General features: G+C 44.5%; 1 protein-coding gene across 1 annotated transcript; it reads left to right on the top strand.

The window, feature by feature from the left end:
* Positions 1-1,461: 1,461 nt before the first annotated feature.
* MMD2 (monocyte to macrophage differentiation associated 2) lies at positions 1,462-24,323 on the top strand. The gene is made up of 7 exons (XM_042438689.1): positions 1,462-1,809; positions 15,997-16,078; positions 16,386-16,546; positions 17,298-17,372; positions 18,458-18,559; positions 19,150-19,219; positions 19,896-24,323. The coding sequence occupies exons 1-7, from the start codon at positions 1,514-1,516 to the stop codon at positions 20,097-20,099; spliced, it is 990 nt and encodes a 329-aa protein (XP_042294623.1). The 5' UTR covers positions 1,462-1,513; the 3' UTR covers positions 20,100-24,323.
* Positions 24,324-25,445: the final 1,122 nt, after the last annotated feature.

The raw sequence follows: 25,445 nt of genomic DNA, 5'->3' as shown, positions 1-25,445 counted from the left end.
GGTGGAAGACACAAGTTTTTGCTGCATGTTGTGCCTCTGCAGTTTCCACTTAAGCCCTCCTTTAATTACATTTCCCCCCATTTAAATCCTCTGGATTTGATCCCTGGGTCTAAGACCCAAAGAGGGAGGGTGCAAGAGGGAAAGAGAGTGAGTGTGCAAGAGGGAGAAAGTGTGTCAGCACGAGACAGAGAAAGAGAGGGAGTGTGTGCATGAGTGTGAGAGAAAGAAACAGGGTGTGGGTGAAAAACAGAGGAAGGTGTGTGCATGTGGGTAAGAGAGGGAGAAAGTGTGTGTGTAAGAGAGAAAGGAGAGAGAGTGTGTGTGAGAGAAAAACGGTGTGTGTGAGAAACAGAGGAAGGTGTGTGTGTGTGTAAGTAAGAGAGAGAGAGACGGTATGTATGTAAGAGAGAAAAAGGAGAGTATGTGTGTGTGTAAGAGAAGGAGAAAGTGTGTGTAAGAGAAAAAGTGTGTGTGTGACAGAGAGAAAGAGGAAGGCGTGTGTTTGTGTAAGAGAGGGAGAAAGTGTGTGTGTGCGTGAAAGAGGGGGAAAATGTGTAACAGAAAGGGAGATAATGCGTGTGAGAGAGAAAGAGAGCATGTGAACAAGTGTGGGAGCACAAGTGTGTATGTGTGTGTAAGAGAGAGAGAGAGAGAGAGAGAGAGAGAGAGAGAAAGTGTGTTGGGGACAGAGAGAAGGAGAGAAACAGAGAGAAAATGTGTGTGTAACAGAAAGGGAGATACTGTGTGTGTGTGTGTGTGTGTGTGTGTGTGTGTGTGTGAAGCCCATTCGTGCGTTGATGGCTATATGAGAGAGAAAGGGGAGGTGTGTGGGAGGAGGAGTTGTCCGTCTGTGTGGCAGAAAGAAAAGAGCCTGTGTGTGTGTGTACTTGTGTGTGAGAGGGACCGGGAGAGATTGTGTGTTTGTGTGGAAGGCAGGAGTTGTGTCTGTGTGTGTGCCAGAAAGAAGGCAGGTGTGTGCCTGAGGAGTTAGAGAAGAAGGGAGTGCATGGGAGAGGGAGAGAGTAGTTGTGGGGTGTGTGTGTGTGTGTGTGTGTAAGGGGGGCTGCCCAACTGGACCGCTTGCCTTTGGCTCCTGGAAGCAGCCAGGTGGCCAACCTCTCCTTCTAGTCGCCAGATCCCTCTCTTTCCTTGCTCCATCCTCCTCTTCTTTCAATTTCTCCTCCTTCTATTTTTCACACCATCCCTCTCTCTCTCTCTTTTCTTTTGCGCTCCTGGAGGAGGAAAAAGGGAAGAAAAGAAGGGACTCTAACAGGGTGACTTTAATAGGTGCAGATTTGATCTCCTTTCCTCTGCCTCTGGCTTGGAAAGATCTCCACCTCTTCTTCTGGAGAAGCCAAAGAAGAGTGCCTACTAGCCTTGGGCTACTACTACTACTTCCACCGTCATCCTGGCTCTCTCTCTTTCTCTCTCTCTCCTCATGCCTGAGCCAGGAGGAGGAGGAGGAGGAGGAGGAGAAGCTGGGGATGAAGTTGCTCCTGCAAGAGCTTCAGGGATGCAAAAGCCACCTCTGGGCTGGGGAGCCCAAGAAGCAGAGAGACAGAGAGAGAAGGAGCCAGAGAGCATCGGAGTCCCTCTGCTTTCCAAACGTCCTCTTCTGTGCAAGTCCAAAAATGGGAAGGACCAGGGGCTTCTTCTGAACTCTTCCTCCAGCTCCCACTGCTTGGCATCTACTCCTTCTCCATCTTCTTCTTCTCCTTCCTCCATCCCACCACCCAACCTGGATTCTGATGGAACCACCACCATGGTCATCTCCAGCTTCTTGGACTTTCAGAAGACCAGATACGCCAGGTAAAACTTCATCCAAACTGGTGGTGGCCACCTTTGGTGGTCACCTTGCCAATCTATGCCTCCTCTGGAGACCCATCTGGAAGCACTCCCCCAGCCCTTGTCTTTGTCTTGCAGCTTTCCCAGCAAAAGGGTCTCTCAACCCCCTGAATCCGAAGGTAGAGATAGCAAGATCTTCTGGCACCTTTGAGATTAACTGATTCAGAGATATAGCTGTGTGAGTCTGTGGAATCTGTATGTAGCAAGATTTTGTAGCACCTCTGAGATTAATTCAAAGATATAGCTGTGTTAGCCTGTGGAATCAGTATGTAGAGCTCTTGTAGCACCATTGAGACTCACTGAAAGAAAGAAGTTGGCAGCCTGAGCTTTCCTAGACTTCAGCCTACTTCCTCAGATGCATGTGACTGAAGTCTATGACAGCTCATGCTGCCAATTTCTTTCTTTCAGTGAGTCTCAAAGGTGCTACAAGAGCTCTCTACATCCTTGCTAAGTAAGGTGCTAGTATTAGACAAAATCTGCAAAGGTGGGAAGGGAGAGGATGGCTTTGCTGGAGCACACAACCTCTGGTTTTCTTAGCCGGTGATCTCATTGCTTTCTTGCCATCTCTGGGTAATGCAATCTCTTTCCCAGTTCCTCTTTCCCTCCCACCCATTTTCTTATTTTCCTGGAAGTAAAGAGAGAGGAGAGAATTCCTTCTTCCAGTAGCTATATTAAAGCAGAAGAGCCATTCAAATAACCTCAGAGACAGGGTTGCAGTAGATTTCTCTGAGTTGCTTCTTTTCACTTTCTTGTGACAACCTCCAACTATGAATCTGTGAGTGGGAAACATTAAGGGCTATTTTCCTGCAAGGAATGGCTGAGTTAGTCTAATAATTGATAAATGTGCCTTTAAAGCAAATTAAATGCCTTCTGGCATAGGGCAGGGACACTCTTTTTGTAAAGGGAACTTTCCAAATGAGTACTTATAAAACAGCCCTGGAAGGGGCACTTTGGGACAACTGTAGAGTATCAAGGGAGCACATGCTTTGCATGCAAAAAGCCTTGGGTTCAATCCCTTGGTAGGGCTGGGAGAAAAGCTTGTTTTCCCCACTGAGAAGTTGGAAAAGGTGAAAGAAAAAGGGGCTGCCAGTCAGTGCAGACAACACTGAGCTATGCCTGCCAGTTTGTGGACTTGATATAAGACCATTTCTGGTGCTCTGTGGATATGACTGAGTCAGTTCCTTCACATGTCTTGCCTCCCATTTATAAATTTGACCACCGTGGCAGCTTTAAATATCTCATATACTGAGAAAGATGGGATTTACACCAATTCATTGTGCAGATTTTTATGGTGGATGTGGCAGAGGACATCAAAGATCCCACGTCCAACCTGCACCATCTCCAAGGGCAAGGAAAGACTGCTCTGAAACTCTTGAGAGCCATGGCTAGGCAGGACAGACTGGGGACAGACATCATGCAAGCGTCCAGATATTGTTGGGCTGCAATTCCCAGCATTCTTTGCTAAATTGTTGACTAGGGCCTATGAGAGTTGCAGGCCAACAACCTCTGGAAGACCACATGCTATCTACCTCTGGTGTGGTCTGAGATGGATCCCTAGTGACTGATTTGGCTCTATGTAGGGTACTTTTCTGTGTTCTCCTTCACTCTGTCCAAGGAGAGGGTTGTATTATTGTTGTCATGTGCCCTCAGACAGACAGCATGACATAGTGGTTTGAGGGCTGGACTGCAACTCTGGAGACCAGGGTTCAATTTCCCACTTGGCCATGAAACCCACTGGGTGACCTTAGGCAAGTCCCATGCTCTCGGCCTCAAGGCAAGGCAATGGCAAACCTCCTCTAAACAAAGCTTGCCAAGAAAACCCCATGATAGGTTTGCCTTAGGGCCACCATAAGTTGGAAACAACTTGAAGGCACACAACAACAATAAGCCTTCAAGTCGACTCCAGCTTAAGGCAACCCTATCCCAAGGTTTTCTTAGGGAGATTCATTCAGATAATGTTTGCCATTGTTCTCTTCTTAGGCTGAGAATGCATGAGACTTGCCTGGAGTCACCCAGCAGGTTTCCATAACCAAACAGGGATTTGAACCTGGACCTTCTAGTGTGTTATTCCAAGTTTCAGACCTCAATACAATGCTGGCTCTTTGTGTGGGGAGGGGGATACATTTGAGAAAATGGGTTGCCAGATATATCAGTCGTAAAAGTGCCTTGAGGGTTGATGGAATCTGCAGATCAACAAAATCTAGGGAGCTGTACTTTGGCTGAGATCATGGCTTGGAATCATGCAGCTCTCTTGATGTTCTTGGGTAGCATCTCTCATCAGACCTAGCTGTCATACCCCATGGAGAACGGGGATGGGTGTTGCAGTCCAACAATAATAACTTTATTACGGCCAATTGGCCAGCACGGCAGTCCAACAACATCTGGTAGTCTACATGTTCCCCATCTTAGATCTAGTGCTGTAGAGATAAGGGAGTGGACTATAGCTCTCCCACAAGGAATTCTAAGCACAACATGAAATGACACATCCCAGGTTTGAATCCCTACAGGTCAGGAAAATCCACTAAGTAAGATGTTGGGTAAGTCACCCTCCCTCAGCCTCAAAAGATGGCAATGGCAAACTGCCTCTGAAAGACTGCCAAGAAAACCCTAGGATAGGGTTGCCATAAGTAGGAAATGACTTGAAGGCACAGAACAAGAAGATGGCTGTGGTTTTGTAAATGTGGGTGCCACCTACTCCATTTCAGTACACCCTTAGCTTGAAATGCTCACTTCTTTGGACTTCAATTCCCACAGTCCTCAATCTAATATGGTCATTGGCCCCACTTTTGCAGAATTTGGGGAATTATAGTCTGCAAAAATAACATTTCCAAGCTCTGCAGACACCCGCCCCAGACACATGTTCTCTCTTTTGGACAGATGTTTGAAATAGGCAACAGGTCAAGAACTGAATTTTAGACCTTTGATGGAATGATGATCCTATTGAAAACCATCTCAAAGATGCAATGAAACGATGTATATATTGAAATATAGGGGCCTTGGGGGGCACAGATGGTTTGTGGGATCACAAGCAGTCTGTTGATCACACTTTGTCCACCTCTGATCTAGTGTGAAGGCGAACAGCCATTGTGTATTTGAAGATAACATGGTGGCCATTTGAAAAATAAACAACGTTGTGCAAATGTGAGAATCCTGCAACCCTCCTGGACTGCAGCTTCCAGCATTCTGTGCTGGCTAGGGCTGCTGGTCCAATCCACAGCATCAGTGGAATTTTAACTCCACCATAGATTTTAATTTGAGGATTAAAAGAGCCATCCAAGGTGCTAAATCCTGTCTCCAATGTTCTTTTAAATTTCATACCAAACTGAGGCCCCAAGAGTAGGTTCATCCCTTGCCCACATGGGAGCCACCAGGTGGATTAGAATAAAAAATGCAACAAGAGATGTGGCTGGAAACACTGAAGCCATTAGGAAAACCATTTTCCCTCCAAGGATGTACCAGCCAAAGAATACTTGCATCAAAACTAAGGAACTATTGCTGTTGTAGAGGACTCTTGTAGAGTGTTCTAGGCTGGTGGTGTTCAACCTTTGGCTGTCTGGTTGTTTTGGACTTCAGCTACTGGAATGCATGGCCATTGATTGTGCTGGCTGGGGATTCTGGGAGCTGAAGTCTGAAACCTCTGGCGAGCCAAAGGTAGAGAGTTATGCACAGCTCTAGCACACACATTTTGGGCTTTGTTAGTATTGTTGGTTTGCTGCAAAGGAGAGAGATTTGTGGTATTTTCTGCCTCCTGTGCCAAAACAATTTGCCATGTTTGGGCTGCTGTGCATCTCAACTTGGGGTGGGTAGTCATTTGCTGCTCTGTCTCTGCCAGCAAAGTGTAATGGGCCAGCTCTGGATGGAGCTATCCTTGGGGTTAAATAGAATCAAGTTATACTTGGCTAACATTGACATGCTTGACCTAAAACGTGACCCTACCAGGTTTCCTGCATGTCTCTGGATTCGTTCCCATAATGCTTTCTATGCCCAGGATGAAGGTGCTGGAGATTCCAACCAGGTCAACAGACTAGTGTTTCGGGAGGGAACAAGCTGAAGTCAGGCCAAATGTGTAGACATGGCTTGGGACTAGAATTACAGGCAGAGCTTGGTGTGATCACACCCCCAACTTCAGTAATTCAGAGCTGGGAAAACTTGTCATTTTTTAACAGAATCCCCCCAAGGGATTATAATCCAAGGAGGTCAATTTTATGCTAACCATTACAATGGAGCACTTTAAGAGGTAGGTTCTCATTTGATATCTCCATCTGATTCTTTGATAATTTATTGATTCTATGATTCTTCCCAGGCTAAGATCTCCTCATATGTCTAGCAATAGGGATTTGATTTGAGTGCTGACCAAAAGATATGTCTGGGTATAATTTGTCTGGTGCTCAGTATTACCATTGGCTGAAAAGGGCTGAAATGTTTTGGTGGTATATCTGTTGCATCACTGGCCACTGATAAAGCTGATGCTATAGCAATAGCGTTATCAGTGTCCAAGGGAGCCTTGGAACTACAGTCGACCATCCCCATTTGTGGATTTGACTTTTCGGATTTGACTATTAGTGGAGTTGATCAATATGTTCAATGCTGGAGAACCAGCATGACTCTATCTATGGCCAGCTTCCACCAGAGGTTGACCATGGAGTTGTGCTGAAGGACCTAGAGATTCCTAAAGATAACATTTCTCTCACCATTTTAGGTCCTCTAGTGCAGTTCCAGGGTTTACTTCATTGGAAATTGACCACAGGGTTGTGTTGGAGGACCTAGTCTTTTTTATTTGCAGTTTTTCCACTTTCATGGGCTCATGAACCCTTAATCCCAACGAATGTGGAAATCCCACTGTATACCCAGTTCTGGAACAATACAGACATAATCAATAGCATTCAGACACCAAACATCAGGAAACAGTGACAGCTAGCTGCTGAATCCTATGTCAGTGGGGCAGTGCATCCACTTCAGGTTTTAGCTTGTAACTATGAAGGAGCTTTCTAAGGTTGTACAGTAACTTATTCCTGGAATTGGATTCAGGACTTTGGAGAGATCCCTTAGAGCTGATGCTGGAGCTGCTACTGCATGAAAGGAAGCAAATCCTTTATTTCAGAAGAGATCCGATCCAGATGACGAATGAATTCGTAATGAATGTGGAAGAACATCAGAGGTGGAGCCTACAATCTCAGATGGCAAATTTTGTCAGCACCAGACATGCTACTTTTTGAACCAATGACTCCAACCTTCGACTGCTTGCCTTGTTTTTGGTGGTGCTCTGTCCCCCTTTTTGCTGCTTCTCAATGCACTTTCCCCTCTTGCATCATCACAACAGTGTTGTTCCTTAGCATCTCTGATGCCATCACATCGGAGGCAACAGGTCATCACAGTCAACAGGGAGAAAGATCTCTGCGAGCCAAGAAAGTCAAGAACAGTGACGGCGAAGAAGCCAGGAAAGGGGGAAATGATGCTGAGAGGAACGGCACTGGAAGGATGAGTTGCCAAGAAGAAAAAAAGAAATGGCATGACACATCGACACACCGAACAAGGCGAGTCATTCCAGCAGCGTTCCTTTTCCAAGCACCGTTCAGCTGCTGCAAAACCTCCCGCTGATCATAGCTGGGTGATGCTGAACCATGAGTCACATTCTTCTCTCTGGGGATTATGGATTACCTCCTGCTCCACAGGCCCAAATTCAGCCAATGACGTAAATGGAATAGCAGTGTCGGTTACATGCCAGCGACGGAGAGCGATCGGGTTTCAGGGGCTTTATCTTACCCCCTCTAGTTAGCTGTTTTTCCAGCTGCTTCCTCCTCTTAGGCTTTGCCACCTTGGAGGTATAAATTACCTTTGTTTTGCACCAGCTGAGAATGCCCAATGAAGTGTAAGTTAACACTTCTTTGCCACATACAGTTGTCAGGTGCAAGTGGGTCATGAAGTGTGCCACCAAGCCAGTTGTTCACGGCTCTGCAGGTAGCAGGTTTGAGGGCTTTAGAAATTCAAGCTTAAAAAAATCTTCTCCTTACAAGGGACTAGAAACTTGGAAATCTGATATTCAAGTCACTACTGGATTTACTAGTTTAAGCAAAATAATTATGGGTTTTTAAATGGGTTTTTTAAAGCTATGTGGCCATGTTCTAGAAGAGTTTATTCCGGACGTTTCACCAACATCTGTGGCTGGCATTTTCAGAGAATGCCAGCCAGAGATGCTGGCGAAATGCCCGGAATAAACTCTTCTAGAACATGGCCACATAGCCTGAAAAACCCACAAAAGCTATGGATGCTGGCCATGAAAGCCTTCAGCCTCACAAAATGTTTTAAGAAGGGAGATAAATGAAACCCAAGCATTAGGCTTCTGCAACGGAATTTGGAAGGCGACAGTTTAGGAATCCATATTCCTTCTTGTTCACTGCACCAGATCGTGTTTTGAACCTTCTGTGATTCTGTTCTGTTTCACACTTTGGACTAAGAGCTTCAAAGAGTGTTTCCATGGAGATCAAAGGTAGTGTGTGCATTTGTGCACATATGCACATATGAGAAACGGACTTAAAAGCTAAAGAGCCTCTGTGATCTGAGTATCTTTTTCTTTGAGAAAGGGATCCACCTCCATTTAAAAAAGAGGGACATAAAAGACCTGATACCAAGAGTTAGTCCAATGCTCAAACCTCTGTGCCATGCTGGCTGTATAACAATTGTGTCACTTACACACAAAGACTATGAGCAGGCAACTGAAAGCGCATAAATTCATATTTCTGCAATGGACTTCAAAACTCATGACAGCACTGTAGGGCTAAGTCTCACACTTTCTGTTTCTGTTACCTTCTCCTCATATCTCATAGTGTGGAAGAATTCTCCAACCAACCCTCCATCCAATAAGAGTTGTATCACAGCGTAGATATTGCTGGGATGTAGGATTTGTGGTTCTGTTATGGCAGTTTGGATTCCACCTCACCTTTGAAGTTGTTGCTTCTTCATGTTTATGTATGAAATGCCTACACTTCTGTAGACTGTGTGCAAAGATGATGGAAATAGCACAGTCCCTGCCCACAGGGTTGCAATCTAATAGATGTGATACCAAAAGGAGGAGAAAGGAGTAGGTTGGAAGGAGCGAGGAAAACTGAAAATAAAATTGTGGGACTTAATCGTTACATAAAAACGCCTTAGTACATAACTCTTGAGGGGCAGTGTGATGCAGTGGTTAAAAGTGCTGGATGGAGATGGGCTGACATGTCCATGAAACTCACTAGATGAGCTTGGCCATATCTCCCTATCCCTATCGTGGGCCCTCCACATTTGCTGGGGAAAGGGGCACAGGACTCTTATAAAAGTAGAAAACCACACATACCTCCCCCCCACTAATTCTTTTACCTGAAAGAACATTTCTGTAGGCATTTGTAGGTCCTCCAGCCCAACACTACAGTCAACATCTGCTGGAAGTTGACCATAGAATCATGTTGGAGGACCTACAAATGCCTAGAGATGTGTTTTCTCTAGGAACCTCTAGCTCCTCCAGTATGGTCAGCTTCTGGCAAAGTCACATTGGAGGACCAAGAGATTCGTAGAGAGAATAGATTTAAGCAAAGCCACAAATAAGCAACGTGGCAAATGTGGAAAGTGACTGCATGGCAGGATGGGGAGAGGCTTCAGCACTTTGGAAAGCTCCTTTAAACTCAGCATGACTTCAGCAAAGCAACCAACACTGGTGCCCATAGTTTTTTGTGGGCTTTTCGGGCTATGTGGCAATGTTCAAGAAGAGCTCTTCTACAACATGGCCACATAGCTCGAAAAACCCACAAATGACTATGGATGCCGGCTATGAAAGCCTTCGACTTCAGACTGATGCCCATGTTCCATGGCCTGGTTGCAGAAGTGAACCTACCTCCACTTGACCATCGTGTGATGTTTTGGATGAGCCATTAATTTGGATGATGTTTTGTTTTTCAAAGCTGTGTTTCTTCTTTAAGGTTGAGGGATGAGGGGAGCCCCATGAAAGATGAAGACGGAATGGAGTTGATCTAGAGCTCCAGATGGATGCGTAGGAGCTGAGGTGCCAATGCACTTGGCAGGAGGCATTGGGATGTTCAAAAACAGGGTACAGTGCATATGTTGGAGAGTGTGGGTAGGTGTTTGGCCGGACCCTATAAACTGGCAACGATGGGATTATTCCATTAATCACTTCTGATGGAAATTTCCTCTATACTAATTATTTTGAAAGAAGAGATGATAGAATACATGTCTAAATCTTAAGATTTTAGAAAGTTAAAACTGTTAAGCAGAGAAGGGTGACTGTCTCAGACAGCAGATTTGGGGTATCACAGAAGGGGAGAAAAGTTATTATTTACTTTGCTATATGGCAGTTTTACTGCAAGGAATGGGGGGAATGAGTTTAAGGTCTATTCTGTGCCAGAATAGTTTGGTTCTCATTGGATAATATAGACTAGGAATGGAAACAGTATTCATTCTTAGGGTGTAAAACGGGTTTCCTGGCACTCAGCAAACCCTATGAGCCCTATCCTCCAGCTGCCAGTGTAACATGTTTTGCCTACTGGTTTACATAATTTCCTATTGAGAAGTGGCCTGTTTATCAGCGCAGGAGGGAAAGAGGACAGAAATCCTATTACTGGGGCTTGTAGCGAGAGCATTATAAGATTACAGGTCAAAAGGATAAAAGAAATCTGGGTTTCAAGTTGAGAGGAGGTCGCAAAGGACAACCTGCTGGCCTGATACAGATAATAGAACAAAGGACTCTTCTTGAGTGCGGGGAGCACTCTTTATGGTAGCCACATGTCCTACTTTACCGAGGACAGACTTCTGTTTAAAGGTGACTGTGCTTAAAGGACTGTCCGGTCCAGATGCTGTTTAAAGAGAAAGGAGCTCAAAAAGGGAGAGCCTGGTGGACCTTGATTTCTAAGTGTAATGCTAAGGATCAAAGCATGTGAGGAACCTACACTGACAATACACAATGTGTTGTAGCCACATGCTATATGCACATGAATTATGCTCCCAGGTTGTGTTGTCAGATCTTTGGACCCAGCTGTTCTCCTTTCCTCAGGGTTCGGGAGATGAATCTTAAGATAAGAGTGCTGCCTTGGAAAATGTTTGTGGTTAGCTGCCATTGAGTTGACCTCAACTCATGGTGACCCTGTGGATGAGACATCACAAAGAGTCTCTGTCCTCAGCTGATCTCCTTAGGTCTTGTAGATTCATGCCCATAAACTTTCTGATGGAGTCCAGCCATCTTCTGTGCCATCTTCCTCTCTTTCTACTGCCTTCTACTTTTCCAAGCATTAATGACTTTTCTAATGAGTTGCGCCTTCTCATGATGTGCCCAAAGTACGACAGCCTCAATTGAATCATCTTGGCTTCCAGAGAGATTTCTGGCTTGATCTGTTCAAGGACCAATTCGTTTGTCTTAAACTGAATGGGATACTCTGTGCAACTGGCAATGTGCCATGCTTGATGCCATCACCAAGGCTGAGCTTCCTATGACACCACAAAGAGTTGGTATAGGTCTATAGATATAGGACTATAGATCTACAGCCTGGATCCTGAAATGTGAAGTCCTGAGATAGTCCTGACTGGGCAATCCTACTCCCATGACATTTGCAATTTGCCACATCCAACAACACATGTAACAATAACTGATATGCCACCTTTCTCTAAAACTGGGAATCAGGAAGGCTTACAATGCAAAAAACAATGCAACTGATAACAAACCACACAACTAAATTTCTGTGGGCATTTTTATCCAAAATAGCAAGTCCACTTATACAAAAGGATGCGAGGATGAAAATGAGGTGGTTGCAACTTGTTGGTGGTGTTCTGTGCCTTGAAGTTGACTTATGATGACCGTTTCCTAGGCTTTTCTTGGCAAGACTGATCCAGGGGATGTTTGCCATTGCCTTTGTCTTCGGATGAGTAGGACTTGCCCAAGGCCACCTAGTGGGTTTCCATGGCTGAGCAGGGATTTGAACCCTGGTCTCCTGGATTTGTACTCGAACCATGCTAGCTATATACCCATTGCTAATTTCTATGACTGAAAGCAGCTCACTCTAAGATTTCTGAAACCTGGCTGGAAATGCTAGGAATTGGATCTGGAATTTTCTACCCAGCCAGTATATCAGTTCCTGCTCAGTCTTGAGATTTGAAAATAGCTTCCTGAGGCTGATCAGTCGATAAAGATCCATAGGTTACATTCTGAACATAAGCTTTTTCCGCCATTGCATCCTCTGAGTTTCATTTCACGGCATATTTTCCCTGGCTTTAGCTTCTCCAGCCTCCTGTTTCCCTGACAACTCCATCCATTGACAGATGTCTGAAATGTTCAGGGCCTACCTCCACTGTTCCTGTTTCCTTGTTGCATTCCCAATTTTCCTGCTCACAAGCTGTTGTTATGACAGCTTGCTGTGTTGTTCATCTTGTTCTTCAACCTCCAAAGTGCAAGAAACCACATCCTTAACCCACATTAGTATTGCTTCCCTGTACATCTCCCCATTGGGCTTGCACATAATTTGGGGGGGAAGCCACAGGTTGCAATCTTACTCCTCATTCTAGGACATGCATTCATTAAATCCCACTACAGGTCTGAAAGGGGCTAATAATTTCTGGTTAGTACAAAATAGTAACAAATGACCAGAATAGTTTTTGTAAAAAGGTAAAAGATTTTTCCTTGACAAGCTTGTTGGGTTGTACATCAGTTCAAAAGAAATCCATACCCTTTTCATACTCTTTTGCCCTGCTTCGCTGGGTGGGAAACGCTTCTTGGTTGAACAAAGGATTCCTAGTCATGATATTGTCTGGAATCCTGTTGGGTAGTTGCAAATGCATAGGTTAGAGTTACACACTTGTGATTGTTTTGTATTCACAATCCCTATGTATTCACAGTTTAGAGGATACATATGTGCCTTCAAGTCACCTTCAACTTATGGCAACCCCATGAATTTCATAGGGTTTCCTTAGGCAAGGAATACTCATAGGTAGTTTTAGTCAATTCCTTCCTCTGGAATACAGCCAACAGCACCTGGAATTTCTTGGTGATCTCCCATCCAAGTAATAACCAGGGCTGACCCTGCTTATCATCCAATATCAGATGGGATCTAGGTAATCTAGTGTTATCTACTCCAATAGGCCAGGTGTCTGGAAAGAGATCTTTCCTAGTTCCTCCTATTTGATCTTTTCCGTCCTTCCTTCCTTCCTTCCCTCCTTCCTTCCTTCTTTTCTTCTTTTCATTTCTTATAAACTCTTTTATTGCTTAAAATTCCACATATTGCCACAAACATTCAGACGAAACATAAATCACGCCTACACACAGAAGAAGACAACAACATCAGAAGGACAAAATACCTAAAACATATGGTATCTCTAATACATAATGATCCATCTTTGTACTTCTCATCTAACCTCATTGAATGTATTTCTTCTTATTGACTGCATTCCATAACATGCATTGTGTCATCTTCTTGTTATTGTCTACTCTCTATTTGTTTCTATTTCAATCATTTCATTGATCCTCCCTTCTTGACAGATAAATTATATGGTATTAATATCCATTGATTGAATGTCTGGCTTCTTTCTTTGCTTGCTTTCCAAAAATGGAGATGCCAGAGATTTGAACTGGGGTCCTTATGCATGCAAAGCAGGTACTCTACCCTAGTGCTATGGGGCTTTGCCAGGAGACTGTGCATCCTCTGCCAAATATAACAGCGCAGAACGAAAACCCAATGCCAGCGGATTGTTGGGTACAGAGCATCTGATCTTTCTTCTTGAATCAGAGCGAGTAACTCATGCACACATACATTTGCACACACACATAAAGGAAGAGAATGTGGGAGGCTGGCTTTAGACTTCCCCTTTGATTTTCTGGGACAAGTAGTTCTTTGTTTCAGAGCCGACTGAGCTGGGAGCTTGAGGTTAATTCTTTTAAAATAATTCTCTGTCTCTTGCTTCCCGCTGGGAAAAATGGAGCCAGGAAAAGACAAGGACAGAACTGAGTTGTGGAAAGCCCTTTCCCAGCTGCAAACAACCTGTGCATGTTAATCCCTGCAAAATGGCTACCGTCTTGGCATCTTTGGCAAGATAGTAGGTTGCCAACGTTTTCCTCAGCCACTGTGACTGGGGCTCTTTTCAGCTGTGGTCAGAGGCACAGGCTCACTTAGCAGGTGAGGATGTTCCTCTCTCTTGTATTTATAACTGCATTGTTGTTGTTGCATGTCTTCAAGTCATTTCTGATTTATGGCCACCCTTGGCAAATTTCTTCAGAGTGGGTTTGCCATTGCCATCCTCTGTGGCTCAGCTGTGAAACCAGTGGGTTTTATGGCTGAGCTGAGAATTGAACCTTGGTCCCCAGAGTCATAGTCCAATGCTCAAACCACTATGCCACGCTGGCTCCCCACTTGGTTAAAATATTTCTATCCCATGCCATATCACAAGTAAAACAAGAAAGTCATTTCAATTGACCGAAAATAGTATAGTGTAGTGGTTCAGCTGTTGGACTGTAACTCTGGAGGCCAGGATTCGATTCTCCTCTCGACCACGAAACCATTGGGTGACCTTAGGCAAGTCACACACTCTCAGCCTCCGGGGAAGGCAATGGCAAACCTCCTCTGAACAAATCCCTCCTGTATGAAGCTTTTAAAAAGGGATGCTTTGCCAGGCTGAGGCTCCAGTGTGCATGCCCTGCATCGTCATTTATGAGGTCCTTCCATGTCTGCATCTGCACTGCAGAAATAATCCATTTTGACATCACTTTAGCTGCAGTGGCTCAATGTGATGGAATTCAGGGATTTGTAGTTTTGCAAGACATTTAGCCTTCTCTGTCATTTAGCTCTGGTGCCGGAAGAAAGTACAACTCCCAAGATGCCGCCACATGGAGCCAGAGCAGTCCTGCAGTGCAGACGCAACCCATGTGTCTGCACTAGGGCTTGCTTCTGTTGTGTGCCTTCAAGTAATTTTCAACTTATGGCAACCCTATCGTGGGATTTTCTTGGCAAGATTGCCGTTGCCATTCTCTGAGGCTGAGAGTGTGTGACTTGTCCAAGGTCATTCAATAGGTTTTGTGGATGAGCTGGGAATTGAATCCTGGCCTCCAAAGTCATAATCCAATGCTGAAACCACAACACAAAGCTGGTTGTTATTAGATTAAGGGCACCTTCTGGTTATCTATACCGTATTCATTCCATGCTGGGAATTATTCCAAACAAGGCTGTTTGGTAACTCGCGAGACTCTCATTTTAATGCTTTCCCATCATTAGCCTGTGCAAGGGCGAAAGAAGAGTGGTTTGAGTGTTGGACTATGTCTCCCCTGTGTTTCTGTGGCAACCTTTGATGCCCGGTATATTTGGAAAGGATGCAGCAACAGATGAAAAAGCTCCCAAATTGGGAGAGGTCTAAGGAGAGGATTGGGTAGTTGCTTAGCAACCCATCCAGAAGAATAATGTGCCTGTTGTTTGCAAGGTATTTGTTGCACTGCGAGGAAAAAATGTGCAAATCCATGAGGCATGATGAGGGAGTGAGAGAAAGAGCCAAAGGTCTCTTTGTTCACTTGGACCTGGATCGGAAAAGGCCAAGGGGGTTAATAAATAGGATTTGAGTCCCATTCCTGTGCAAGCTTTGGCATGTCTTCAATGCCACGGGAAGGAGACTCGGGCTGCATCCGCACTGCAGCAATAATCCGGTTTGGCACCACTTTTACTGCCATGGCTCAATGCTATGGAATTCTGGGAATGGTAGTATGTCATAACACCAGAGCTTTGCTTTGCACAATTCGCACCGCTGTGGCAAGGGAAGTGGATGGGCCATGTTTATGCATTTTAGATTTGCTTCTCAGCTGTATAAATTTTGGGAGCCCATCTTCCATCAGCTTTCACATACCAACCCAGAGTACCCATAACCACCAGCAGCGGCATCACTAAAGTTGGAGCAGTAACTCACGGTGTCACATATCCCCATGGACTTTCTTCCATATCACACCATACCAAATCCTTAGTCAGGTTTTTTTTATTGTATCAATGCTACTCATAAATCGTAATTCCCGTACATCATTGAATGCAATGCTAATGGTTATGAAATAAAACAACTGGCAAAGTCAAACATCCCTTGGCAGAACTTGTCCCTGCTTCAGGCAGACATGGGCTGACTCTTTCTCCCTCTTCTTTGCTCTCGCTCCAGGTTTATGAACCACCGGGTGCCACCCAACAAGAGGTACCAGCCAACCGAGTATGAACATGCCGCCAACTGTGCCACACATGCTGTGAGTGAGTCCTAGTTGTGTTTCCTTGTGAGATGGGTGGTAGTGTTCAAGTAACATTATATGGGAGGCTACACAGAACTTATTTTCTATGGAAGGAACGAAGGTGCCCTTCCACACATTAGTACTATGCAATACTATATAGTACTATGATTCCACTTTAACTGTCATGGCAACATCCTAGGGAATCATGAAATCCAAAGTTTAGGATTTACATAGCCTTAAAGTAGGTGATGAAAACATCAAAATAGTTAAAGATTTCCCATACCTTGGCTAATAGGATGTATTGCTTTCTATATTTCCTTACTAGTTTTGGATCATCCCAAGCATTTTGGGCAGCTCCATCCTTTACGTCTTGTCTGACAACCAATGGGAGACCATCTCTGCCTGGATCTATGGCTTCGGACTCTCCGGGCTATTTATTGTTTCCACCATCTTTCACACCATCTCTTGGAAGAAGAGGCACTTAAGGTAACTCTGCTGCCAACCGCAAACATGGGCAAAGCATGGGCAAAGCCTGGCCAGATCTCCACCATGACTAGGGGCAGGATCATGATCTAATTATTTAATTAATGCATAATTTGCCTGCCAACTTAGGAAATGGCCTTATACCAGGTCATTCGTATGTGGACCACTTGTGTTTCTTGTGAGACTTGGACTAAAAGACTTGAATACACCACCGGTTTTAATACTTTAATATTTTGTAGCTACTTTAATATGTTCTCCCATTATTGCAGTTAATTGGGGAAAAGGCAGGATATAAATGAGTAGGAGGCGAGAGAGGAAGAGGCGATGGAGGAGAAGGAGGGAAAGGAAGAGAAAGAGAAGAAGAAGAAAGAATCTGTGTTGGCCTTCTCCAATCTGATGTCCTCCACATTTGGCTGGACAACACTTCTCAATAGCTCCAGTCAGCATAACCCATGTTGAGGGATGATAGATGTTGCAACCTAGCAATATCTGGAGGACCACAAGTTCTCCCTTCCTGCGCTAAATAAACCGGATCGTTGACAGGCTTTGATGGGGGGAGAGCTTGGCCTTTGTTTCCTCTGCCGCTGTTCTCATAAGAACCCTCAGCGTTCATTACGTCAAGGACAATCTGTTTGAAACTGAATGAGACTGTGCACTGGACCATCTCACAGTAATGATGGCTGAGTAATGTGCATATGCCTATATGCACCGATGCGCTCTCTCTCAGTCTCTCTATCTCATTCCTCTCCTGCAGGACTGTGGAACATTGCCTACACATGTTTGACAGAATGGTCATCTACTTCTTCATAGCAGCCTCTTATGCCCCCTGGTGAGTTTGCACCATGCCTATGCGGCCTATTGCTTTGGGAAACTTGGAGGTGATATTGTAAGAACATAAGATCTGGATCGTACCAAAGGCTCATTTGTTGTTGTTGTGTGCCCTCAAGTTGTTTCCAACTTATAGCGACCCCAAGGCAACCCTATCATGGGAGTTTCTTGGCAAGATTTGTTTAGAGGAGGTTTGCTATTTAGCTTAGCATTATGTTCAACCTGTTGCCTACTGGTCAGCTGCATATGTCCAACTGCACTTCCATCTTGCATTCCCCAGCAACTGAGATACAGAGGCATCTGTATATGTAGCCACTTACTACTATATATATCCACTTACTAGTAGCCGTTCAGAGTCCTAAACTAAACCGCCGTCCACATTGGAAACCATCACTACATCTTGTGACATGAAGTTCCATAGCTTAACTGCTGGATGTCTGAAGAAACTTTCCTTTTATCTGTCCTGAGTCTTGAATGGATATACTCCGTTGGGTTCTAGTAATACGAAAGAGAGAGAACATTTCATACACCTCTGCCATGCCTCCCCTTGCTCTGTTTGTTGCTGTTGTGTGCCTTCAAGTTGTTTCGAACTTATGGCGATCCTAAGGCAAACCTATCATGGCGTTTCCTTGGCAGGTTTTTTTCTGACAGGGTTTGCCACTGCCTCTCTCTGAGGCTGAGAGAGTGTGACTTGTCCAAGGTTACCCAATGGTATACATGGCTGAGCCAGGATTCGAATCCTGGTGTGTAGAGTCATAGTCTAATGCTCAAACCACTGCACCATGCTGGTTCTGAGCCAAACAACCACAAATATTGTAACCATCCCTTAGGAAGGTGTTGCTCCACGATCTGTTTGGCTCTATCTTTCTGCACCCTTTCCAAGAAAACCCCAACCCTTACGGCCGTCATAAGCTGGGAATGACTTGAAGGCACACAACAACAACAACAACCCTATGTATCTTATCCAGGCAGTATTGGAATCCTTTCTTTTGCTTTGTCTTGTTTCTTCTTTCTCCTTTGATTCCCAGGCCACCTTTCCAGCTGCTGTTTCTCTCAACGACTCAATGGTCTCTGTTGTTCTCCCAGGCTAAACCTGCGGGAGTTGGGCCCGTGGGCATCCCACATGCGCTGGTTCGTGTGGATCATGGCATCTGTTGGCACTGTCTACGTTTTCTTTTTCCATGAACGGTAAGCTTGGGAGGGAGGTGTGGGTGGGGAACAGCAGGGAAACCACCATTCATTGCTCCGGATGTTCCCAAACTTTGGTCATCCAGCTGTTTTGGACTTCAGCAGCCAGAATTCTTGACTGTTGGCCAAGCTGGTCAATTGTCAGGAATTCTGGGAGCTGAAGTCCAAAACATCTGGAGGACCAAAGTTTGGGAATCCATGCAAAACTCTTCTAGCCTTCCAGAGTGATTTTTAGCAGATGCAACCTTGGTATATATCTCCCCCTTGTGGAATGAAATATGAATTCTGATCTCTTCCCAGAGTCCACTTTTGATTGCATTAATTCTGCAGCCCATTTTTTGCATATTGTTGAGTCTCTATAAAAGGAAAAGCTTTCCAACTCTCAAAGATGTGACTTCGGTTATAGTGGGAGATACGTGACAACTCTGCCATAAACCAAAGCCAAGATTAGGACGCATGAAAACCACCACCAATTTCTCAGATGCAGATTTCAACATATATGCAGACACCTTCTCCTTCTTTGTTTAGTTGTACTACCTTCACTGCTTCTCAAGACAGTCTCCCTTTCTTTCTTTTGTTCTTTCTTCCAGGTACAAGCTGGTCGAACTGGTGTGCTATGTTATCATGGGTTTCTTCCCTGCCGTGGTTATTCTTTCCATGGTATGTTGTCCAGTCCAAATATCCAGTCGGTCTGTTGTATCGCCTCCCCTGTTTTTCTTTGTTTCTATGACAAAGGATCAGAAAGAATCAAAACTGCAAAATGTGTCATTGAAAAAAAGAATCCCCATTTGGCTATGGAAACCCACTGGGTGACCTTTGGCAAGTCACACTCTCTCAGCCTCAGAGGGAGACAAAGGCCAACCTCCCCTGAACAAATCATGCCAAGAAAATCCTGTGGCAGGTTTGCCTTGTGTGTATATGTGTCTTCAAGTCACTTGTTGTTTTATGGTGACCCCATGAATTTCATAGGGTTTTCTTAAGAGAGGAATACTCAGAGGGGTTTTTGCAACTTCCTTCCTCTGAATATAATCTACCGCACCTAGAACCTATTAATGGTCTCCCATCTCAGTACTAACCAGAGCCGATTCTGCTTAACTTCCAAGATCAGACATGGGGTATTGGTCGCTATAAGTTGGAAATGACTTGAAGGTACACAACAATAGGAAACACTATAATAAATAAAATTCCAAATGGCTTCATCAAGGAGCAAGCAGTTTCTTGGATCACAAGACTTTTAAGTGGTTCAGGATTTTTTATATACCAATGACAAAACCTTAAACCAAAAGTCCAGGCTTGTGCCCTACAAGTGTCCTCTCTTTCTGTTTGCTTGTTGCAGCCCAACACGGATGGTCTCTCCGAACTGGTGGCCGGTGGTTTTTTCTATTGCCTAGGCACAGTCTTCTTCAAGAGCGATGGACGCATCCCTTTTGCCCATGCCATTTGGCACCTTTTTGTAGCACTTGGAGCTGGTACGCACTATTACGCCATTTGGAGGTACCTCTATCGGCCGGACAGCGTCGAGGCCAAAACCTCCAGGTAGACAGAGATGCCTTAAGGATTCACGGAGGTGGAGAACTGGGAACCGCTTCTGATGGACTCCTGCCTTTTCCATCCTTGTCGGAAGCTTGTCCCTGCTCTGCTTGTTCCATCGCCAGGTCCTCCACCGGACAATGGATGGCGTGTTGGCATTGAGTCCTTGACCAATCTACCCAGGCCCAAAATGCCTACAAGTTTGCTTTTGTTTTATCTTATTTTGTACACAGAGGAACCTTAACAGTGTTTGGGTTTTTTTAGGCAAAGGTTTCTTAATGCACTGAACATTGATGGTTATTCTTGAAAAGGAGGCTGGGGAAGGGAGGGAGGGAACCAATGGCAAAACTTGGAGCCTTCTTCTAACCTGAGAGTTCATTGACTTGAACCAACAAACATGAAAGTAGTAGAGGAGGCTGGTGAGAGATGGGTGTTGGATGAATCGGCCAAAGGCCCATCACTGACTGACAGAGAGTGGTCTCCTTCGTCTCCCCCAGAATCTTAAGGTATACCCACTTCTCTTGATGCTCCCAGCTGGCCTGCTCTACAAACTCACAGAGAGGCCTTGGATATGAAAATATCATTTCCTTCTATTGCTGCCATCGACACAGTTATAGCACTGTGCTTCCATTTTAACTGCCATGCTTTCATCCCCTACCTGGGATTTGCAGTTTATTGGAGGAGTATATAATCAGTCGGAGAGGTCTAGGGCAGTGGTTCCCAAAGTTTGGTTCTCTGGGTGTTTTGTACTTCACCTCCCCGAAGCCCCTGCCAACTTGATCAATAGTCAGGAATTCTGGGTTCCAAAATATCTGGGGAACCAAGGTTTGAGCATTGCTGTTCTAGGGCCTCCCAAAATGACACATCTCAGAATGCCAGAGTAAGGAGCCATAGTGGTTAAAGTGGAAGCATAGCGCTATAATTCTGTAGCTTGAAAGGGTCAACAGTTTAGGCAATAAAAAGCCAGGCATCCAAGGATGGTCCTTTGGACATCACTTTATCTGAGCATGACAGATTGTAAAAGCATCCTTTGGTTGGTGTAGCTGAGCAGTTTCCAAGCCTTGGAAATGAGAGAGGTTTAAACTTGGGAGGACTGCAACCCCATTGCACACATTCCTGCCAAAACAATAATAACAAAATCCATGGTTTTGATCCCAAATGTGGTTGCGTATGGTCAAAATCAGAGCTCCACACAAATTTGGTGGGCAAAAACAACCAAGAGGGTTACGTGTAGTCATTGGGCCACCTTATGTCCACCTCTTCTCCAAGTGGTTTCACAAAAGGCTTAGAAATAGGATTCATCTTGGCATAGCTGATGGATTCCCTAAAGATCTTGCAGGTAACTGAGTGGGTTTGGATGCACTTAATCCAAAACCTCTTCCTTTTTGTATAGAGCAGAATACTGGGCCTGGGAGCTTTCTGCCTCTTACTGTTGGTAAGAGGACAAGAGGCAGCAGCTTTCAGTCTGCTCAGGGCACTGTTAGGATTTCCAAGTGGAGCCCCTTGCCTTCTTCCCTGGCATTCCCTTCTGCTGGCAGAAAAGTACCATCCCATCCCCTCCAGCTGGGTGGCAAGGCTTTGGGTTGTGCTCCCAGACATCTTGACATTCCTCTCATTAAAGCATTCCTTCCCTGGAAGAGATAAAAAAGTCTGACAAGAATAACTGACACATTGCACTCCAATGCACTTTAGTGCTCTTCATTTAACTGCAATGCACTTTGTATCAAGCCATGTCAACTTCTGAGTAATGTCTTCAAAGATATGGCACCCCTGACCCCATTCGCTGCAAAGGTTCATTCCATATTTTCCCCATGCCAATTATTACTCTCCCCCAGTACTATAATAGTACCAAAATTTCACACGGACATCTGACGTTTTCACATTCCCTTTTTGAAATGTGGATTTGAGGGATATCTCTGAACCCACCCCATTCCCAGAAGCCTTAAATGATAACTTTGCAGGTTTAAATGCAAAGGCACTATTTGAAGGAGTTAACCTGTTATGTTCAAAGTCTGAACTCCAACTGGTCACACATTAGTTTCGGAGCTTGGAACAGTTATCTTTTCAGAGTACAATTCCTATAATCCCCCAGCCTGTATGACCATGGAGTATGGGAGATGTAGTCTGAAAGGTACCTTTCCTGAGCTCTGTTCTGTACCTTGCAAAACTGACCATGTTGCCCAGGGATGCTGGGATTTTTAATCCAAACCAGTAAAGGTCTCAAGATGCATTCTTGATTTGACTGGTTATGATCACACAAGATAGTGGGGTTTTTCCCCCATGTTGGGAAAGCCCATTTTCTGTGGCTACTAGTCTCAGGGTGCTATTTGTCTTTCTATGCCCGCACTGCCATAGAGTTTTAACCAGGAACAACCATTTTTGGATGATAGCTCCCAGCATCCCCAGCCATCATGGTCACACACTGGCTGGGGCATGTTCAGAGCGTTCGTTTTTTAGACATATAAAGGGACTTTTCCAATTTGTGGGTGAGATCCATGCATGAATGGATCAAAGGTTCCAGTGTTGCCATGCCTTACACATTATGGAAACTTGAATCGGGCCCAGGTCTTTCCAAAGTCTGTGTACGCTGGGAAAACCATTCTTGCTGAGCCAATGTTCAATAGACATCTCGGTACATTCCTTGCAGAGGAGCCCTTGAAGTGCTCCGTGGATGCTTTCTGCATAATAATAAATGGTGCATTTTGTTTTTATTTCCGGTGCTCAATCCCAGGTTGAAATTGCAAAAGGAGCCCCCTGTTCTGTCTCAGGAGTTTGCCTCTCTAGCAAAGGAGGGAAGCATGACTCCTTTAAACAGGAATAAGAATTGATCCACTGTCATAGAAGGTCTGCTTATCCAAATGGACTACTGCATGACATGCCTGAAATGGATGCCTTGTGCAAAGATGCAAAAGTCTTTTCTAGTGCACTTTCATATTACATGACCATAGCATTATGATGAGCTAGCAAGACATAGTGCTTTGAGCATCAGACTCCGACTCTGGAGAATGAGGTTTGATTCCCAACTTGGCCGTGAAACCCACTGGGTGACATTCAGCCTCAGAGGAAGGCAATGACCAACCTCCTCTGAACAAATCTTGCCACGAAAACCCCATAATAAGTTCACCTTAGGGCCGCCACAAGTTGGAAATGACTTGAAGGCACACAACGACAACAACAGCATTATGGTCCCACTTTGATGGCATCGCAGACTTTGCAGTTTGGTGAGACGCAAGAGTTCTTTGGATGAGAATTCCAAGTACGCCTCTTTAAACTGCAACTCCCAGGATTCCTTAGAAGAGAGGGGAGGAAGGCAAAATGAGAGCATTGCCACTCAATAAAAAAATGTACATCCTGTGTTTTTTTCCTCCTTCGGACCCCAAATTGCTAGCATCGCAGCAAACTAGAAAGCATTTAGAAAGACACCCAAAGAAAAGAGGCAGGCAAAGTATCCAAGGGGTATTCTCTTGGCTTGTGTTTTCCTCCTCATTTTGCCATCTTGACCACACTCATACGGCTTGGCCACACGTGTCCCAGCTTTCATCTGCGAAATGTTGCTGGGCATGCCATAAAACACTGTGTGCATAACTTACACTAGTCTTACTTCTGATAACCTTTCCTTTAAACAGCAGAGCTGGTCTGGAGTCGTCTTTCACCCTTGGCATCTGCTATGGGCAACAAAAGGCCCGGAAATGGCAAAATAATGGCAAAATGGCGAAATTCAAACTGAGAAATGATCAGATTCCTAATTCTGCTCTCGATTTTGGGTGCTTGGGAAGGTCCGGCTTGCCCTCGACCTTTTAAAACCCACTTCTGGATACCTCCAGGTGTAGCGATACCCATCGTCCCCCTATTTTCTGGTGCCGGTGCGAGCATCAGGGGGTCTATAGGGTACAGGAAAATAAAATGCTGTACTTTGGTCACCCTTGCTATAGTTTTCGGACAATCTTGGATTTCTAAAAGTCATAAGTCTGGGCTTCTCTCATGCCGTTTTTACTCTTTGTAAACTCTTTATAGAATCAGGGGTGAGGCTGGATTATTCCGATCATTTTCTACTAACTCTTTGCAAATCTATAACTTTAGGAGGATGTCTGCAGATTCATTCTGAGCGGTTAAAAAGAAGAAAATGGCACAGGAAAGCAAAAGATCCTGTATTTTAAACCACGCGTCTCTTGTTTTGAAATAATTAAGTGTTTTGTATTTAACACGGTGTTATTTAATACAAATTGTAATAATAATAATAATAATAATAATTTAAAACAATCATGTTAGTGAACATTGTTTCCTGTGGAATAAGTTTTAAATAATAATAAAACGATGCCTTCTTTATATATTGGTCTCTTCGTGATTCCTTTTCCTTAATAGGAATTTCTGGAAGAGGGAATGCCAGTGCAATGCTTTAAGAAGAAGAATACGGGACGATTTTGGCATGGGATTTTTAACTAATAATAATTTTATTATTAGTGTTGTTTTTATTGTAGGTGGATGGGTTTGTGGGATATTGTGTTTTATTGTATTTGAATGTGCTTTTAATGTTGTCCACCGCCTTGATGTAATTGGAGAGGCGGGATATAAATAAATATTACTACTACTACTACTACTAATAATAATAATATTAAGTGCTTGACAGACTGGACCCAGAGAGGACTCACCACTGATGGTTCTTGTTCATCAAGGAGTTCATTGAATCCTAGAGTTGGAAGAGACCCCAAGGTCCATTCATCCAGCCCCATTCTGCCATGCAGGAACTCTCAGCCAAAGCATCCCCGACAGATGGCCATCCAGCCTCTGTTTAAACACCTCCAAAAAGGAGACTCCATTACCCTCCAAGGGAGTGTGTTCCACTGTCGAACAGCTCTTACTGTCAGGACGTTCCTCCTAATGGAACCTCTTTTTCTGGAGCTTGCATCCATTGTTCTGTGTCCAAGTCTCCAGAGCAGCAGAAAACAAGCTTGCTCCTTTCTCAACATGACACCCCTTCAAATATTTAAACAGGGCTATCATATCACCTCTTAACTGTCTCCTCTCCAGGACAGACATACCCAGCTCCCTAAGGCGTTCCTCATAGGGCATGGTTTCCAGACCCATCACCATTTTGGTCCCCTTCCTCTGGACATGCTCCAGCTTCTCAACATCCTTCTTGAATGGAGCTGCCCAGATCTGGACACAGGATTTCAGGCGATGCCTGACCAAAGCAGAAGACAGTGGCACTTTACACAGTCGCCAAACAAGATACAGGAAAAAATAAACCTGCTGACGGCGTACAATCTACAACCAGAAAGCCATAAAATGATACAATCACGACTTAGCATTAAAATAACTCTAAAACAGTAGGCTATAAAAATAGTACACGCGAATA

The sequence above is a fragment of the Sceloporus undulatus genome, chromosome 8 (assembly GCF_019175285.1).
Source record: "Sceloporus undulatus isolate JIND9_A2432 ecotype Alabama chromosome 8, SceUnd_v1.1, whole genome shotgun sequence".
NCBI classification, from domain to species: Eukaryota; Metazoa; Chordata; class Lepidosauria; order Squamata; family Phrynosomatidae; genus Sceloporus; species Sceloporus undulatus.
Note: the sequence above shows the minus strand (reverse complement) of the source record. Positions and strands in the feature narration are given on the sequence as shown.

Coding starts and splice junctions, on each gene's coding strand:
- MMD2 (XM_042438689.1), top strand. CDS start 1,514: ATGCAAAAGCCACCTCTGGGCTGGGGAGCCCAAGAAGCAGAGAGACAG. Junction 17,373..18,457: donor GCAGCCTCTTATGCCCCCTG/GTGAGTTTGCAC, acceptor TTGTTCTCCCAG/GCTAAACCTGCGGGAGTTGG. Junction 19,220..19,895: donor CCGTGGTTATTCTTTCCATG/GTATGTTGTCCA, acceptor TGCTTGTTGCAG/CCCAACACGGATGGTCTCTC.